Here is a 21,142-nt window from a genome sequence, read left to right on the forward strand (position 1 = left end):
CCAACAAAATCTGAATTTTGTTCAATTTAAGACCCATGACGGATGAAGTTCTTTAAGAAACTATCATGTAATTTTGTATAGAAATGTGTACATGACACGTAGGGGGGACCAACCGTGGAAGAAACAGCGCAAGCACGGTCTGCACCTGTGTACAGTGACCGTGTTCATTCAATGACAAGATGCGCTACTCAGCAGATGTTAAACAGTTGATGTTGAATGTGTATGATTTCTTTAGAAGTGAAGCAGAAAGAGCAAAGCCTTTATATGCAATAAATAAATTCTTGAAACGAACTTCAAAAGCTCTTGGTATGTCCCCTCAGAAACTTAAAAATGTTGTTAGTCGACGAGATACAAATGGTCAGGCCAAGGAGGTAGGGAACATGTCAAAACCACGCAAGGTTGATATATTAGACAGTTTTCAGAGGAATCAAGTCAGACGTGCAATTGTTAAACTGCACTCAGAAAATAAGTACCTGTCCCTAAGAAATTTGAAGAAACACCTTGAAACTGACCATGATTTACGTCTTACAAAGTACAAACTATGGCAGCTGTTGCATACATTTGGTTACAAATACAAAAGGTGAGGTGAGGTGAAATGGGGTTTAACGTCGCGTCCAAGATTATTGCACTTTGGTATGACACGGCCTGGGATCGAACCCCGGACCTTCCGCTCTCCGGGCGGACGCCCTACCACTTGACGACGGAGGCGGTCTACATATATAAAAAGATAACTGGAGAAAATAGGGCTGTGTTGTGTGAACGGTCTGACATTGTTCGTCTCCGAAATCGTTACCTTCGTACCGTCAAGCAGAAACGTGAAGAAGGATATGAGCCCGTCTTCTTAGATGAGACATGGGTAAATGCGTCACACACATCCAGCAGTCAGTGGGTACCCAGTGGTGACTGTAAGGAGTCTGGTAGAAAGTTACTAATAGGAAAGGGTAAAAGACTCATAGTTCTCCATGCTGGTTCTGCTAGTCAGGGTTTTCTCCCAGACTGTGACCTCGTCTTTAGAGCCAAGGCCAAAGACAACAGGGACTACCACACAGAAATGAACGGCAATGTATTTCTGGAGTGGGTGAAAGATAAATTAGTCCCTGCTTTGCCTACCAAGTCTCTCATTGTCATGGACAATGCACCGTATCATAGTGTGCAGGATCAAGAAAGCAAGACTCCAACCACTAATAACCGTAAAGGAGACATGGTTACTTGGCTGCAACGGAGGAACATTACCTTTCCTTCTCGAGCGACGAAACCACAGCTCTATGAAATCATCAAAACTATGAAACCTGACCCCGTGTATAAAGTTGACAGTTACATCAAGGGTCAGGGTCACGCTGTCTTACGACTGCCACCTTATCACTGCGACCTGAATCCAATCGAGCTGGTATGGGGCATCGTCAAGGGTGACGTTGGACGATCGAACACATCGTTCAAATTACGAGACGTTGGACAACTCGTAAAGGAATCCCTTGGTCGGGTAATAGTAGAAACCTGATGGAGGCGTTGTGTGGCCACAGTCGTTGACGAGATAGAGCCAAGTTATTAGTCACGAGATGTACTACGGCCAGCAACAGTCCAACCGACGAGGGGTGTTCATTAAAGATTTCCCCTAAACCACTTAGGGTTATCATATTTGGTTGAAATTCCACATGTGTAATGATACATGTAGCTATGGGTTATGTCTGAATTTGCAGCACCGAACTATTAATCTTACCACTTTTACAGGTGTTATGATCGAGTAGGGTGTGACAATGGAGCCAGTAGAATACCGAGAATTTTGCAATTCATCGTTCTCATTTGGAGTCAAACGGACTGCAGTCCGTTTGATTCCATTTGAGACCGATGAATTGCTCACTAACTCAAAATCTAATAATTGCAACAAAACCAAAATGTGCACAGCGACATGAATTGGACAGACCAACTCTGATGGTTTGTCTCATAATTTTGGGCACCCGAATAAAAAAATTGTTTAACAAACGATCATCATATTGTTGACATTTTCGCCATCCCATACCAGGGAGGACCAGTCGCTCATGGAACAGCCAGGTAATGAACAAGCATGTGCACCGTATATGGGGGTCATCTCAAAAGCCGTTTGGGGTGTTCAATCGGAGTCACTGTTGCAGGTTTCTGAAGCCGTGACAGTGATTTTCCCCCAAAAGCAAAAACAACAGGTTCTCTTTATACATCACCACTAGAGTGCCCGTGTGTTTCTCTGAGGAAGTCAGTTTATCTGAGAGAACACTTTTCCACATTAGATTTAGATTGGGTTTGGGGAGAAAACGATGTAGCCATTTTGTCCGATGATCTAGTCTTCATCTTGGATTTAGACTTGGACAATTTAGGGCTTTATAGAGCTTGTCAAATGTTTCCTTTGCTAAGCATCCTGATCTTGGCGTGCACGTGCACGTACTACATCTCGGGTGAGGGTCTCCGATCGCTTGATCAATTCCACACACAAGCAGACTCCCGATGACGGTAGCAACACACACAGGAAAGAAGTGATGTTTTCCCGCCTTGCGCATGCGCAGATGCAGTTTGACAAGGGATAGTGTTTACCTCAAAACTATTGGGATAATTGGCAGTGAAGAGGACGTCTGTTGAAAAATCTAAAGATTATTTTGGTGTGATTGTTGCCAAAATGGGAAGTTATGGCTATAATGTAATGGAGGTTGGATATTCGTATGTTCTAACATTATTTTTTGGAAATGGTCGCTGGGGTACAGACAATGGTCTCTGACAAATCCAGATGTCAACGCCGACGGGTATGGCGTCGCCATGGTGAACGTTATGATTGTGTTGTGCAGACTGATCGATGTGGTGGCGGGGTTCGATCCCCGCGTCATACCAACAGACATTAAAAGATAGTACTTGTTGTTACCATTTCTGGCGCTCGTCATTATAGGGCTAAAACAAGGAATGGCCGGCTCGGAGTCAGTATACTGTGTCTGATTGGGGTATTCATGTTAAACTGCATCTTCCCGAGGCTAGTGAGTTAACAGACTTTTAAAGCCCAGTTCCCACCCTTGCCGAACTAGGGTGGTATTATGGAGGTAGATTTTGGCTAGCCTAACGAGTCTATGCATAGTCGAGCAACAAAATCAAAATCGAGCAACGAAATCGAAATCCTGTTCGTAAACTATCATGCAGATTTCGTTCGATTGAAAGATTTGCAAAACATGTGTACCACCAACTCGTTGTCAACCGATATTATCTAAATCCTTTCATGTCTTTAATCAAGGTGCTCACGTGATTTGATGCACTTCGTGATGTAAGACTCATTTTATCACAATATATTTTTTTATCATTGATCAGATCGTCTTGACTGGGCGTCGCCATTTTGTTTGAAGAAATGCAAGTGATACGAGAGGTGGAATCTGATTGGTCCATAGGAGAGGCATAGAAAGGATATAGCTCGTAATAGCCAAAGGTGGCGCTGCGATCGAGGCCAGGAATTACAGCCTTGTTCGGCAAGGGTGGAAACTGTACTTTTAAAGTCGGTTAACTCTCTTGCCTTGGGAAGATGGTTAAACTGCGGCATGGTATCTCAGTTTGCTAGCACTATAAATCGGCATCAGTCCGGACTAGTACAAGCAGCCACACACACACACACACACACACGCACATGCACGTCGCTATATAAGTGCAATAATCTTGGACGCGACGTTAAACCCCATTTCACCTCACCACTTTCCAACAGGACTCCATTGAATATACAGCTCCGCGGACTTCCTAGCACAGAATAACCTACCTGTTGTCCCATGGCCAGCATTATCTCCCAATCTATCACCCATGGGGCACTTGTGGGACTTGTACATCAACCTGCAACATGAGTTGCGTAGGATACCACAAACTGTTATCCAGAGACTGATAGTGTCCATGAGAAGGCGTTGTGTGGCATGAATAGCATCCAGGGGCGGTTATACACGGTATTTGACTTGTCTTTGGACCCTGTGTGTGTTCCATTTCCTCTACATTAAAATTGTGTACTTTCCAATGAAACTTGTCATTACTAATGCGGAACTAAGTTATCGGAGTATGATTGGAGTACACATCACTTTCAGTACTGACTGCAAAACTTCAACAACGCGACCTGGAATGATCAGCTGATCTCGCCGATTGATCAGCTGATCTCCCCGATTGATCAGCTGATCAGCTGATCTCGCCGATTTGCTTCAAACGGTTAGCAAGTGGTTAACAACACAACATAAGCAGGGTGATGAAACATTGAACATCTCTTTCCGGACATGACAATAGATAGATGATTGTTTAGACGAAAAGATATACAGTGTGACCATTGAGGATAAAGGTGAATGCTATACTGGTTAACAGTCTTTAGGTGTGATAGTAACATGTACCACAAACCCTCCACTCTCCAGGAAGACGCTCAGAGGCAGTTCCGTCTGGAAGATCATTAAAAAACCAAACGCATGCTGAAAATGATATGTGGAATTTATTCATTTTGAAATGATACATATTGTAAATATGTAAATCATATGATGTTGACCATCCAAATTATCCATTGTGGATTTCTTCTGATATGGTAACCTCAAGTAAGCTAATGAATGTGATAGATCAACATAGTAAAACAAATGGATTCTTCCACTGGATTCTAAATTCTCCTTCAAAGAAATGGGGAGCGTAAATCTAAGTTATTATCGTTGATAATATTTTGAATAGATTTTCAAATATTTGGACAACCATAAAAAACCAAACATTGATAGCCAGCCCCAATTGCAGCACTAAATGCATGAGGCCAAAGTGACTAGTATCAATAAGAAAAGATAATTAACAACTAAAATACAACTATTATTATGTTATGATGTTATTTGTCTATACATAAGGTACATTGGCAAAATGATACTGATGGAAACTGATGATGGTAGACAAAAACACCAATGCTGGATCAATACTCCATATAGGATGGAGATTTTATTCTCAAGTAAAACAACTTGTTCTCAAGAAATGTGTTTCATCAGTTTTCTTCAAACGCTGTCAATAGAGATTACTCAATGTTGTCAAAAAACAAAAAAACTCCCCATTTAAAACCAATTACCAACCCCAAAATAATCCCTGGTATATTAGTATGAAGAAAAAAACATGTCCATGGTAGGCAATGAAAACAATAACAAACTTTGGCTATCCTTTGAAATATAAATATTTCAAAACAACGTGAATAAAACTGTCAATACTGTTTGCAAATGTTGGAGATTCAAAACAGTGATAGATCAAGAGCTATCCCACACAATATATTAAACATGAGGTAAGATCGATTTATTTATTTTTTCTAGTTTTACATATTTTCTTGTCAGCATGCCAAGATGCAAAAAGAAAAATTTAGGATTGTGCCCTAAAAAAATTATGTCTACATATTTGTCAATGTTCTTTAATTTTGCAAAATTTAAGGCAGCTTCATCTGCAAAAACCAGAAAAACAATTGTTCTGATCCCTTGGTCTGAAGGGAAATATACATTAACAAGAGAATACATGGAAAATAGGTCATAATAAATCAACACCAATTACTTAAAAAATGGCACGATACATGCTGAAAAAAACACAACTGAAGAGAGTGGAGACACAAAGTTGGAGTCCACGTTTGAATAAACTAAACTTTGACCTTCCAGTCATTTCACAGAACGAACAATTTAATGTTCAAAAATAGAAAATTCCTTATTGGTTCTAGAACAGTCTTTCAGTCTTGAAACACATTTTTACCCAAATAAAATAATTATTTGTTAACTTGGAAAAGAATCCAAACTTCCAAAGTTTAATCATAAAGTTATGTGAACAATATATATCTGGATGTGATATCAGGAAGGACAACCACATTCCTTCATATTGCTATAGTTTAATAACATGAAAGAATCCGGCGGTCCTTCACGTTTTTAAAAGTACACATTCGACCCTGTCCCACGAGAGCGTGTTTTACCCTTTAGTTGATAAAAGTTAATAATAATACAGGGTTGTAAGTACACTATTCAGAAAGCTGAAGCACTTTGTGATAAACAACAAATAATAATTAAGCAAAAATAAACTCTTCATGGCCTTATATGATATGCATGGATGATATACACATTGTCTTAGGCCAGGCATTTTATATTTTTCGGATTACAGACCCGCCGACTCTAATTTTTGAGAAAATGTAACAAATCCAAAAATCAGATTTCCACTTTTTTTCCCCACCGATAGCCGCTGAATTTACCATTGAAAACTAGTAAAGAGATACATAATCCATCTTTGTTGATCTCAAAGCCGAAAATGAATAGCCTCCCTTGACAATTGTCCGTGTTGTAAGTGGTAGAATTTTTATTGTTACAAGGGGCTTTATTGTCACAAATGGTGGTCTTTTGAGCACAGAATGTGTTCATAAAGTATGCCAGAGGCATTCTGGATTAAAAAAAATGCTTCTGTCTTTTTTTTCTTTTCTTTTTCCCTAATCCCTTATCCATAATCCTAAAAATAAAAAAAGCCTGGCGAAATAGTGAAGATAAAGATTCCTGTAATGGAGTGTCTTTGGTCAAGCCAAAGCAAATTAAGCTTACATAACAACTTTGTCCTACTGATATGAGTGATCTGAAGTCTTCTATTACAAGGAGTCCTGTCAATAAACAGCTGTCTCAACTGGAATGAAAGCATGCTTTATATATAAACTGACAAAAAGATCAAACACTAGTTATTACTAATTTATCAAGTCACTCAAGTATAAAACATAGATTTCACAAATAAACTCAAGCGTCACTCCCCTATTAGAAACACATTTTATCACCTATAAACACTCTTTTAACACTCCCAACACTTTTACACTGTTGCCTTTAACAAACACTCCTCAAATTCACAGTAAACAACCCTGCTTGAGAATCGGGAATGGAACCTGAATCCGATTTTTTCACATGATATTTATCCAATAATGGGTAGGTTTCTCGGCAGGATAAAGCCAACGGATAAAAACTATTTCCCTTGGGATCATACACTGATAGAGATGCAAATATCAAAGGTCAAGTAGGGACTACTTTCAGAGTTTATAAGAAACATGGCGTCGCCCGTGTCATTCGGCGATCGAGTAAGAATTAACCATCGGGAATCGGGGAAACTACTGGGATAATTGCTGTCATTATCAAAAGAATAGTCTGAAATATTGAAAATCAGTGTCCAACTGTGACATAGCTAAGGCATTTTACAACTTTTGGCAGCTTTGGAGATATAAATTGCGAAACAGTTGTGCAAGAACACTAGCTAAGCGGGTTCAGTTTCCATATCTGTGCTTGTAGACCTCTGCCAAGGCTCGCTAAATACATTGTTTATTCCTAATACAGGATATTTACCATCCCCAAACACTCTTGCATGATTACCTCTACTTATATCTTCATCAAAATATTTTCCAAATTAAATTCAACTTGTAATTTATTGTAAACGTGAATGTGTTCATTGCAGAACGGTTGTCAGGATATTTCAATTACAAATCATCTACTTACAATATCTACATTTGAATTTGAGGTTCTTGATATATCTTTCAAGTTAGCAATTCATATTAATGTTCTAATAGTAGTTGGCCATATTCATGCATATTGATATTTTCTGTAAATATAGCAAAAGCTAAAGTGAGTGATTGAGTTGGGTTTAACGCTGCTTTTAATAGCATTCAAGTTATATCACGGCATGTCAGCTTAATGTGGGAGGAAAGCCCGAAGTAATGCAGGTCTCAGACGTTTACCACACTGTAAATAACGATCACAGGTATAGTGCTGACAAACCAAGAAACATAATCGGAGCGAAACGGGATTCGAACCCACAATCATAGGTTTTTGGGGTGCCCAAGAGACGCAACTCTGCACAGCAAATCGCAGAGCCCCAAAAAGCGAAAGAAAACACCATTAAAACTGCATCCAAACATCAAACACTTCCCTACCTGCAATGTCAACACAACAGCTTCCTAAAAGCAGCAGTTGTGTCAGCTGTCTGAAATTTGAATTGAGTTATATCAACAATGTAATATACATGCTGAAACTGACTGATCAGCTGTTTATTTGAATGACAGGACTGTTTTGTTGATGATTTCAATGCACTCATGCAACTGGGATTCTGTGATCGTCAGTGGCGGAGCAAAACGGATGATGTCGCCATGCGTGGGCTTGGCCAGGAGTCCGTTATCACGAAGCTTCACGCATACATTCCAAGCATCCCATTCTGGAAGAAAACATAGAAAAAAAATTAAGAAAAATTCTTTCATTAGTTCTGATTGAGTATGGTTTGACACTTCTCTATTCCTTAAAAAATTACAGTGGGGGAACACCAAGAATGGTTTTCACACATTGTGGTTGTTAACCCCATAGCACCAAAGAGCTCCAAGCACCAAACAGGCAGCTTGGGTTGTATACTTTCCAGGGAGCTGAGAATGATTCTTGAGTGCACACTGATCCAGTGACCAGGGTAATAATAGCGCTCTGAGCATGCCCCTGTGTCGTGTGGAAATATGCGCAACATAAATGCCTGCCTATTATTATTGTTGTTGTTGTTGTACTGATTTAGTCCTTCTGATGTGGCCCCCCATGAGGATTCTGGCTTGTGAGCATGGTCACTGTACCCTGACGATGCTCATATTTTCGATCAGACTCAATTATTTACAGGCCACCATTGTATAGGTGGATTATTGCTGAGTGTGGAGTTAAACAACAAACAAACAAACAAACAAACAAACAAACTCAACCAAAAACATTCTGACAAGAACATGTCAAACATGAAAACATTTAATCTCAGCAGTTTTATATGCTTGTTTGTTTGGTTGGTAGTTTATCCTTAGCAATATTCCAGCTACATGATGGCGGTCTGTAAATAATCAAGTCTGGACCAGACAATCCAGTGATTGGCATCATGAAAATCGATCTACGCAATTTGGATACGATGACATGCATCAACCAAGTCAGCGAGTCTCACCACCCGATCTCGTTAGTCACCTCTTACGACAAGCATAGTGATCTTAAACTGCAAGCAAGGGTTGCTGAAGACCTATTTTCTACCTGAATCCCCATTGCTTTCTATTACTCTGATGATGTGTAATAAAACCCTGCTGAATTTACTAACAAGTTCCAGGAGCAGGCCACAACTCTAGATAACGCAGTGTGCCTGCTGACATGAAACTGATCTGTGGAAGACTTACTCTTGTTGATAACAATTGCATTCAGTAGACCCTTCCCTCTGACGATGCTGACGACATCTTTGGGCAGTTTGCCCAGCTCTGATCTCAGGATCTTCCCCAGCTTCTCAGCATTGTCAGCCAGCTTCTCCTCCTCCAGAACCTGCAGACAGAAATATAGTCATCATCATCATCATCATCGTCGTCATCATCATCATACCATCACCCTAACATTATCATCTTATTACCATCGTCGTCATCATCATACCATCACCCTAACATTATCATCATTATACTATCATCGTCATCATCATATCATCACCCTCATCATTTTATCATCACCCTATCATCATCATCATACTATCATTGTCATCATCATACCATCACCCTAACATCATCATCATCATCATCATCATCATCATCATCATACCATCACTCTATCATTATCACCCAATCATCATCCTACCACCATCTTCATCACCCAACCATCATTAACTACTAGCACATGAAGCATCAATTTTTGAAAGGACAGTATATGGTGTATTTCATGAAAAGGAAGAAGGGGACTCGCATACCAATTTTCTTAATTTACCTGCATTTTGGTGACATTAAATGAATGTGGGACTGGGTGTTTGGTAGTGAGGCAAGGAATTGATTATGGCAAAGAGGGATCGACTGTTCTGCCTCGGAATCACAACACTCTTCTTGTAGCAGGAGTTGAATAACACATCAGGTAACCATGGTAACGATAAAGGTACACAATTACCTGTAATGCTGCAATTGCAACTTTACATGCGAGGGGGTTGCCGCCGAATGTTGAGCCATGCTCCCCTGGTTTGATTGTCAGCATCACCTCATCATCAGCAAGGATAGCCGACACCTGCAGAAAAAACAACATTATACTTATACAAAATACAACAAGAGTAAGGAGATGACATATCCCCCCAATCTGGTGCTATTCAGAAATGAGGAGTTTGGCTACTTATACTCTAATTTTGGTTCATTGACATCCAAACCCTTCAGTTCTGTGAAAAAGATGATAATGCTGTTCAGTATTTTCCAACATCCCAAATCATCACAAGGCACCAGTTCACCACTAGACTGATCTGTATAGCAAGTTTTATCCAGAAATATTCAACGGTTTTAGAGTTATGCTCCAAAAACAAGCACTTCTTACATTTTGAGTACAATCCCACTTGTCGTTATCAGTTATTTGGTTATGAAAACATAACAAAACATAACAAATTTTAAGAAATAGATCCAAAATCATCACAAGGCAACAGTTCACCACTAGACTGATCTGTATAGCAAGTTTCATCCAGAAATATTCAATGGTTTAGTTCTTCTCTGGAAACAGAAAATGGACAGAGGACAGACGGACACATTTTTTCAAACCAGGGGATAAAAACAGAGACAAAAGCTTTGTAGTTCACCTGTATCATGAAGAAATAATATCATCCATGTTTAAAATTATTCCTAATTTTGCCAAAACACATGTTATCTTACCGGTAACACACCTCCTGAGAGGGCCTTTCCCAGGATGACAATGTCAGGGCGGACATTCTCGTGGTCGACAGCGAGACGCCTGAAACACAGAAAAGTTGGCAGTGTCAGAAATTAATTGTCAATGCTCCATAATCATACATATACACTTTGCTGTGTCGTCACTATTTTATACCAAAAATCATGGCCTTGTTTCAGCGAGAGGGAATCCAGCCTGATTGTACTAACGACACTTACCGGGTATTTCTCAATATGTGCTACAGCCTTGCCAGCACCATTTGCTCTAAACAGTGATTCAAATTCAGGCAATGCTAGGTTTGCACAAAATTCTTGCACGGAATTGGCTCATTTGACTTCCGTGAGTAATAAGTAGCCGAGTTGATTTTATTGCTATTTTGTAAATATTTTAGTAAAGTCTTATATTGCCTTGTTTCTGTTACAGCCTGTTTCTGTCTCAAGCTAGATGACTTGATCAGTAGATCCGTGATGATCTGGGGTAGAATAGGTCTTCAGCAGCCCATGCTTGCCTTAACAGGAGACTATGCTTGTCATAAGAGGCAACTAACGGGATTGGGTGGTCAGGCTCACTGCCTTTGTTGATGCATGTCATCATTGTGTAGATAGATGCTCATGATATCAATCACTGGATTGTCCTATCCAGACTTGATTAGTTACACACCCCTGTCTTATAACTTATAAGCTGAGTGTGGTGTTAAACAACCAACAAGCAAACATACTTGAGCAGTATAAAAAACAATTAAATTAACTCCAGTACTTACATAACTACTAACTTAACAAAAGCCACTTTCACTCTGATGACCTATAGTCACCAACAGCACAAGCATCTTGCTTTGTCTGCCTTTTTCAGCATCTTATTATGTAAGTCAACTTTTCTTCCGTTTCAGCTCAGTTTGCCGAATCAGTTTTTCACATACATTTGAAACCTAAGTGTTAAATAATTTAGCTAAATGTAAACTAAACGTATTGTCAAATTTAACTATAAATCATTGCTTAAATATCATCTAATTACATGTGTGAATGCAATATGTATGTAGATTAAGATGGAATGGAGACATATGAAATGGTAATTTACTATGTTCTTAGTTTTAATGGCCATTTACTGTTTCATATGCAGATATATTGTTTCAGACCTTGTATATCAATAGCTGTCTCATTGATTGCAATAAAGAACTTGTATATCCATAGAACATTGCATTGATTATAATAAAGAACTTGTGTATCTATAGAACGTCTCATTGATTGCAATAAAGACCTTGTATTTCGATAGAATGTAGAGGTGTAATGATACGGGAGGGTCGCGATACGATACGTATCTCAATACAGGGGTCGCGATACAATACGTATCACGATACAGTGTTTACTGGTACAAGCTAAGCCAAATTGATGTCTTTCTGCTTTCTAAAAGATGTGACAAGTACAGTTGAAGAAGATATAAGGTGTTTATTTACTGTTATAGCAAATTGTCAGCAATACAGTATGATTTACTGAAACAACAAACTGGCTTTGAAACTGTTAAACCTATTTCATGGGCGCACCCCACCCCCCTTTTTATTTCGAAAAAAATCTTTATTTCTGTATAAATTACCACCAAAGACAATAAATAGATCTTAATTGTGCACCCCCCTTTTAAAAAAAGCTGTATCCGCCCATGTATTTCAAGTATTTTCTTGAGTATGGTGCGCACCAATGTATAATGCGCACGCCCCTCTAGCGGATTCAATATTTTGGAAAGAAAGAAATTTGAACATTATGTGCAGAAAAAAATTACACCGTACACCTTCAGCGAACACAGCAATCAGCTGTACATGTACACACGTTTTCTTGGAATCTACCGATGATTCGGTCAAGACACACCCAATTATATAACTTTACAGTATTTTAATGCAAGGATCGGCAAAAGTTGTATCTGAAACTATTTTTTTATCAGGAATAATATATTCCAATATATTGTTAATTTAGATGCAGCTTTTACTAAACATATTTAAAATAATAATAAGCCTAAGCGAAGCAGCTGACCGCTATTGCCGGGTATTATTTTTTACATGGAACCAGTCTGACCAGTCACTGTCAAGGCTCCCGTGCACGTGATTGCGTGATCGCGAGAATTACGTGTTGACATAGAATCGTCCAACAAAAACAAATCTGACTTTTAACGAATCAAAGCATGGCATTTATGATATATGTATCCATTCTCTGTCAACTAAAATTCCTTTCAAGGCGTCAATAGCGGTAATCTGACCGTGGTTGCTGTTAATAACGGTGAGTTGTGCGATCTTCCGATCGCTTCACACACGATTTCGCCGAAATTAATTAAAACAATATTAAAAGGAATTTTGAATAAAATTAATGAAATAAGTTATCCAGATAAGACGAGTCCAGATATACAAAGAACACTTTTTTTATAGCCAGACAGTGTAATTACATGAATATTTTGCGAACTTCAGTATGGATTTGTTGACATGGTATTTCCGGTGTTACGTGCTCACGGTAATGTCTTTCCATGGGGGAAAAACATCAAAACTCATTAATTCGTGTATAATGCGCAACCCCTTCTACACAGCTGTGTTTTTTTGGAAAAAAAGTGCACACTATACTCAAGAAAATACGGTAGGTAAAACTGTGTTATGAAAATATTGTATGTATCGCGATACATGCTTTCCAAATCGATGCATCGTATCGTGGGCTGTGCATCAGGATACAATACCGTATCGCCGTATCGTTACACCACTAATAGAATGTCTCATTGATTGCAATAAAGAACTTGTATATCCATAGTATGTTGCATTGATTGCAATAAAGAACTTGTATATCAATAGAACGCTGCATTGATTGCAATAAAGACCTTGTATATCAATAGACTGTTGCATTGATTGTAATAAAGAACTTGTATATCCATAGAACATTGCATTGATTGTAATAAAGAACTTGTATATCCATAGAATGTTGCATTGATTATAATAAAGAACTTGTATATCCATAGAATGTTGCATTGATTATAATAAAGAACTTGTATATCCATAGAACATTGCATTGATTGTATTAAAGAACTTGTATATCCATAGAATGTTGCATTGATTGTAATAAAGAACTTGTATATCCATAGAATGTTGCATTGATTGTAATTAAGAACTTGTATATCCATAGAATGTTGCGTTGATTATAATAAAGAACTTGTATATCCATAGAACATTGCATTGATTGTAATAAAGAACTTGTATATCCATAGAACATTGCATTGATTATAATAAAGAACTTGTATATCCATAGAATGTTGCATTGATTGTAATAAAGAACTTGTATATCCATAGAACATTGCATTGATTGTAATAAAGAACTTGTATATCCATAGACTGTTGCATTGATTGTAATAAAGAACTTGTATATCCATAGACCGTTGCATTGATTGAAATAAAGAACTTGTATATCCATAGACCGTTGCATTGATTGAAATAAAGAACTTGTATATCCATAGACCGTCTCATTGATTGTAATAAAGAACTTGTATATCCATAGACCGTCTCATTGATTGTAATAAAGAACTTGTATATCCATAGAACATTGCATTGATTGTAATAAAGAGCTTGTATATCCATAGACCGTCTCATTGATTGCAATAAAGTTGCATATACACAGAACGTCACATTGATCGTAATAAAGAAGTTGAATAACCATAGAATGTGTTGCATTGATTGCAAATTTTACAAAATCCAAAACAAAATATCCACACTATCTCCCTTGATCATACCAACTTGTGAAGAAGTAAAGAAACTGTAAATACAAAGACAGACATAGTATGAGAAATAGGTATGCTGTTCTTACTTTCCAGTCCTGGCCAGTCCCGTCTGCACCTCGTCGGCTATCCACAGCACGTTGTACTTTGTACAGAGTTCCCGCACCTTCCTGAGGTACCCCTCCTGGGGCACGACCACGCCCGCCTCCCCCTGGATGGGCTCCATCATGTAGGCACACACATTGGGGTCCTGCAGCTCTTTCTGGGGGCAAAGTCAAAACTGGTGTGTAGTGTGATTCAACCTCTTTACAGCTTATTTCTTTTGTTAATTGTAGTTTAAGGCTGTCTATATTTTTTTCTGAGCTTCCCATCTCCTGTCCACCCTTAACTTTCATTCCAATGTGAAATATTACAATGTTTTTGTATCTCAATTTTCCCTCATGCTGTGGAAAATTATGCAACGATGTTAAAGAACAAATACTACTACTATTGCACACTCAAAAAAGACCAAGGTCAGCTGCATCTTCCCGAGGCAAGGGGTGAGGTGAAGTGAAATTGGGTTTAACGTCGTGTCCAAGATTATTGCATTTATATAGCGACGTGCATGCACGTTTGTGTGTGTGTGTGTGTGTGTGTGTGTGGCTGCTTTTACTAGTAAGGACTGATGCCGATTTATACCGGTAGTGCTAGCTCACTGAGATACCATGCCGCAGTTTAACATGAATACCCCAGACACAGTATACTGACTCCGAGCCGATCAGTCCTTGTTTTAGCCCCTTAATGCCGAGCGCCAGACAGGGTAACAACTTTTAACCATCTTTTAACGTCTTTTGGTATGACGCGGCCGGGGATCGAACCCCGGACCTTCCGCTCTCCGGGCGGACGCTCTACCACTAGACCACAGCGGCGGTCGCCGAGGCAAGGGAGTTAAATGACTTTTAAAGTCCAGTTTCCACCCTTGCCAAACTAGGCTGGTATTATGCACTTGCATTTTGGCTGGACTAACAAGTCTATTCATAGTCCAATCAAAACCGAGCACCGAAATAGAAATCCGGTTAGTAAACTGTCGTGCAGATTTCAGTCGACTGCATGATTTGCAAAGCATGTGCACCGCCAACTCGTTGTCAACAGATATTTTCCAAGTCTTTTCATGTTTTTAATCACGGTGCTCACGTGATTTGATTCACTTCGCGAGGTAAGACCTTTTTTATCACAATATAGATCTTGATTATGATCAGATCGTCTTGACTGGGCACCACCATTTTGTTTGAAACAAATGCAAGTGATGGAATCTGATTGGTCCATAGGAGAGGCTAAGAAGGGACATAACTTGTAATAACCACTGGTGGGGCTACAATCGAGCTAAGGAATTCCAGCCACCTTCGGCAAGGGTGGAAACTAGATTTTAATAGTCAGTTAACTCCCTTGCCTCAGGAGGATGGGTCAGCTTCATCTTGCTTCAGCTATGTTTATTAAAACTTGTTTCCGAAGCAAAGTGACTCAATCTACAGTAGAACATGGAACTACAAGGGATCAAATAAATCACGTTTTCTTGAAACTGCATAGGTTTAATGTGTATTTTAAAGACAAGATTAATCCAATTACATGTACAGGTAAGAATAATAAAAGCAAGTTTAACAAGGTTGAATCGTCACCACTGATTGTGTACAGCTAATTGTCATTGACTATGAGTGAGTTTTGTCAGTTCACTCTACACGTCACTTATTAGTGTAATTTCGGCTTGTCCTGGATTAGATATCAGTTCGCTATACAACGTAAGTTTGCTGTAGAGAGTTCGTTATGAACGTAAATTTTATGTGATAATATATAGGAGATAAATCAGGGATTTTGTAACAGTTTGTTGTATCCGTTTGTTCGCTCTATCTGTGTTCGTTATATCCGTGTTCTACTGTATGTTATAACTTAAGTTAAAGACTGGTACCAGTGTTTTAAATCTTAAAATGTTATAAAATAAGTTAAACAGTTAGAGAATTTTTTTTTTAATTAGGTTGGAGGCGAGAAACACATAAAAAGTATGTATGGCCTAACTGGATGGAAACTTAAAAAATATATTTTACAAAAATCCCAAACTACCAAAAGGCACCAGTTTACCACAAGACCTATCTACCTGTATGTGCCAAGTTTGGTTACGATATCTCTCCTGGTTTTTGAGTCCTGCCCCGGAAACCAAACATGACACACGGAAAGAAGGAAGGATGGACGGATAGCACCCATTCCAAAAATTACACATATTCCAACCATACCTCAAGAGCTGAAATATCGTCGTAGTTGACGATGGAGAGGCCAGGCATGTAGGGGCCGTAGCCTTTGTAGCAGTCGGGGTCGGTGGAGCTGGAGACAGCAGCAAGGGTCCGTCCCCAGAAGTTGCCTGCCGCGAAGATGATCCTAGCCTGGTTGTTGGGGACCCCCTTGACGAGGTACGCCCACTTCCGGGCCAGCTTGCAGGCTGTCTCCCCGCCTTCCACGCCTGTGAAACAGGGAGAGTAAGTGAGTCTGGCAGGCAGTTTAATGCACTCCCATTAAACTCAAGTCTCTTGCTCAAATACAATACCTCTCCTTTTAATGCGATCTCGTTAAACTCAAGTCTCTTACTGAAATACAATACCTCCCATTTTAAAGTGATCTCATTTGAATGAAGTTGTGTTACTGCGGCTTTGAACAGTATAACAACTATATCATGAAATCATATGCGAGAGAAGTTTGGTTACAGGGAGTCTAATAGAACAGGAGCGCTTAATATGATTTTTGTTTGTTTGTTGTTTAACACCGCACTCAGCAATATTCCAGCTATATGACGGCGGTCTGTTAGTGATCAAGTCTGGACCAGACAATCCAGTGATTGACATCATGAGCATCGATTCACGCATTTGGGATACAATGACATGCATCAACCAAGTCAGTCAGCCTGACTTAACCTGATCCCATTAGTCGCCTTTTACGAAGAATATGGAAAGTCGAACCCATGATCATGGATAAGTCAAATGCAGCATAATGGTTCGGGGCCCATTTCAGAAAGCGATCTCAGCACTGATTACCATAACTGACAACTCCCATACTTTAACACAGACGTTCCACAGTCGACTTACGCTAAGATCGCTTTGTGGAACGATTCAGGGTATTTGTAATACTAGAGATAGAAATAATACCCTGAACCATCAATGATTCGTACCTGTGTTCATGGGGAGGACTTTATCATACTTGAAGAGTTTGGTGATGAACTCTTCATATTCTCCCAGGCAGTCGTTGTAGAAGGCCCTGGATGACAGAGTCAAGATGTCCGCCTGGTCCTTGAGGGCCTTGACGATCCTGGGGTGACAGTGGCCCTGGTTCACGGCGCTGTATGCACTCAGGAAGTCGTAGTACTTGTTGCCCTCCACGTCCCACACAAACACACCTGAATTCATGTACAGGCAGGTAAATACTAATTTCACATTATTATTGATTTACAGAACAGTTTCATGAAATCCTTGCCATCTCAGCCAACCTGGACCAACTCCCTTAGTCATGCCTACCATCACACTTACCTACCTGAAATCCACATCCTCATCCCCATCTTCATCCACACCCATCTTACATCAACTAAGGCCCCCCTCACCTATCCCCCGACAACTCAGCCACCCTCATCATCCCTACCATTCTACCCATCCACCCCAACACTCCCCACCTCCCCCATCCACCCAATCACTCTTTCATATCAGATCCTACCTTCCCCCATCCACCCAATCACTCTTTCATCTCAGATCCTACCTTCCCCCATCCACCCAATCACTCCATCTCAGATCCTGCCTTGCCCCATCCACCCAATCACTCCATCTCAGATCCTACCTTCCTCCATCCACCCAATCACTCCTTCATCTCAGATCCTACCTTCCCCCATCCACCCAATCACTCCTTCATCTCAGATCCTACCTTCCTCCATCCACCCAATCACGCCTTCATCTCAGATCCTACCTTCCTCCATCCACCCAATCACGCCTTCATCTCAGATCCTACCTTCCTCCATCCACCCAATCACTCCTTCATCTCAGATCCTACCTTCCTCCATCCACCCAATCACGCCTTCATCTCAGATCCTACCTTCCTCCATCCACCCAATCACTCCTTCATCTCAGATCCTGCCTTCCCCCATCCACCCAATCACTCCTTCATCTCAGATCCTACCTTCCCCCATCCACCCAATCACTCCTTCATCTCAGATCCTACCTTCCTCCATCCACCCAATCACTCCTTCATCTCAGATCCTACCTTCCTCCATCCACCCAATCACTCCTTCATCTCAGAGACAACCTCCCTCCATCCACCCAATCACTCCTTCAGCTCAGAGACAACCTCCCTCCATCCACCCAATAACTCCTTCATCTCAGATCCTACCTTCCTCCATCCACCCAATCACTCCTTCATCTCAGATCCTACCTTCTCCTCTGCTGAAGGCAACAGGAAGTGGGCCGTAGTTATGGGCACCATATTTCGATTCTTTCTCAAATATAGCTTGTGACTTTGGGCCAATCTTGATCTCCTTGTTAATTGCTGGGGCAGTCTGGCTGAGCGACCTTGACCCCTTGACAAGCATCTGAGACAGCTGTGAAGCTGGGCGTCCAAGCCTGCTCAACATATCGATGTGTGGAGTATATCAGCAGCTGCAGTTGATTTTCGAAGTATTCTGGAAATCACAAGATATACAACATGAAACAAAATAATTATTTAATTCATCTGAAAAATTTAAGGTGGAAGAAAGAATAAGTGATCAAAACCATAATAGCATTTCGCTGTTTAAAGCCAGTCTGTGATTTTATCCACTAGTGAGTGAGTGAGTGAGTGAGCGAGGTTTTACACCGCTTTTAGCGGTATTCCAACAACATCACGGGGACACCAGAAATGGGCTTCACACATTGTACCCATGTCAGGAATCGAACCTGGGTCTTCGGTGTGATGAGTGAACACTTTAACCACCAGGCTACCCAACTGCCCCTTTTATCCACTATCCAAAGGATGAGTCTAATTCTGTTCAGCCTATTAAGCGCAGCTAATAAGGCAATATAATAACATCAAAATCTTCTGCAAAAACGCGGAGAGCAAAGTTTGGGTTGGTTAAGACACAGTTGTGGTTAATTTAACTCAGTTGGATAGCCAATGTATCCCTTTCAATGTTTCCAAAAGATTTGAAAAGATTTGGTTATTGCAAAGTGTTTCAAAAGACCTGCACATTTACTCCAAAAACGAAAATTGGTGCGTTTCTCAAACACACAAGGTAGAACAATGTCTTTTCCATTTGCTGACTTGGAAGTCCTTTTGCTGGAGAGGTGAAAAACACATATTTCTTAAATATTAAGCGATTTTAGTGCATGATGGCTCGTTGGAAAGCTCTCAAAATTCTGAGACGTTTGATACCAAATCCGACACACCTATAATTGGCCGTTAGGGAAATACAACTGTTTGAAGGTGTCCAAATTGACGTCAGAGGCCTCTGTTAGGGTGCTACCGCACACGCATGCGCGATACAATTGTGGTTATTTTAACTCAGTTGGATAGCCAATGTATCCCTTTCAATGTTTCCAAAAGATTTGAAAAGATTTGGTTATTGCAAAGTGTTTCAAAAGACCTGCACATTTACTCCAAATACGAAAATTGGTGCGTTTCTCAAACACACAAGGTAGAACAATGTCTTTTCCATTTGCTGACTTGGAAGTCCTTTTGCTGGAGAAGTGAAAAACACATATTTCTTTAATATCAAGCGATTTTAGTGCATGATGGCTTGTTGGAAAGCTCTCAAAATTCTGAGACGTTTGATACCAAATCCGACTTGTATTTCAGGGATCACAGGACCAATAAAGAGGGGAAATGCTGGTCTGTCTCCTAGACCCTTGAGAATTAATGAAAAAAGGAGTTCAACTCAAGTCTAGAATGATTTGGAAAGTCTAGATTGCCTCAGCTCTAGGCTACTGAAATAAGGAGTCCTGTGGGCTCCACTGGATATTATTATTTTATTTTGTAGATATATATTTGTAACTAAGATAACTTATTTCTGGGTCTAAATGTCAATATGCTTCTGTACTTAGGTTTACATCATTGCATTAAATGCAGTTCTGAATTTCAGAGAATAAAAACCTTATTTGAACGAAACAACCATTTTCCCCCGATTTGCCTGCCAGGGGATACTAGAAAAATCCCTCAAAGAATAATGATAGAAACTACATTATTTAAGACAGGAAGTGGTGGTCACCTGGAGCTACAGTTTGACAAACATGTCAGAATGACTGGCATTTGGTATGAAATGATACTATTAATGACTATACTGATAGGTGAGGTGAGGTGAAATGGGGTTTAACGTCGTGCTCAAGATTATTGCACTTATATAGCGACTTGCATGTGTGTGTCTATGTGTGTGTGGTTGCTTGTACTGGTCTGGACTTAAGCCAATTTATAGTGCCAGCCCACTGAGATACCATGCCGCAGTTTAACATGAATACCCCTCTCAGACACAGTATACTGACTCCGAGACGACCAGTCCTAGCGCCCCTTAATGCCGAGCGCCAGACAGGGTAACAACAAATACCATCTTTTAACGTCTTTTGGTATGACGCGGCCAGGGATCGAACCCCGAACCTTCCGCTCTCAAGGCAGACGCTCTACCACTAGACCACAGAGGCGGTCCCATATATACTGATAGAAATGAATTTGTAAATATACCGTATTCAACACAATCACTCTCCAATACAGCATCCACCACCCCACCA

The 21,142-nt window shown here is 40.0% G+C and overlaps 1 protein-coding gene across 2 annotated transcripts in view; it reads right to left on the reverse strand.

Moving 5' to 3' along the window:
- Positions 1-4,437: 4,437 nt before the first annotated feature.
- LOC124117549 (ornithine aminotransferase, mitochondrial-like) overlaps positions 4,438-21,142 on the reverse strand; it is a 30,314-nt gene continuing 13,609 nt past the window's right edge. For both annotated transcript variants that reach the window (XM_046479498.2, XM_046479490.2), the window contains exons 2-9: positions 18,822-19,068; positions 17,578-17,802; positions 16,652-16,875; positions 14,477-14,649; positions 10,640-10,718; positions 9,900-10,013; positions 9,158-9,296; positions 4,438-8,187 (exon numbers count right to left, since the gene is read on the reverse strand). In XM_046479498.2, coding sequence (XP_046335454.1) covers positions 8,024-8,187; positions 9,158-9,296; positions 9,900-10,013; positions 10,640-10,718; positions 14,477-14,649; positions 16,652-16,875; positions 17,578-17,802; positions 18,822-19,020 — 1,317 coding nt within the window. In that variant the 5' untranslated portion in view covers positions 19,021-19,068 and the 3' untranslated portion in view covers positions 4,438-8,023. The remainder of the gene's footprint in view (positions 8,188-9,157; positions 9,297-9,899; positions 10,014-10,639; positions 10,719-14,476; positions 14,650-16,651; positions 16,876-17,577; positions 17,803-18,821; positions 19,069-21,142) is intronic.

This window comes from Haliotis rufescens, unplaced genomic scaffold (assembly GCF_023055435.1).
Source record: "Haliotis rufescens isolate VD_foot unplaced genomic scaffold, xgHalRufe1.0.p SCAF_12, whole genome shotgun sequence".
In the NCBI taxonomy this organism is placed as follows: Eukaryota; Metazoa; Mollusca; class Gastropoda; order Lepetellida; family Haliotidae; genus Haliotis; species Haliotis rufescens.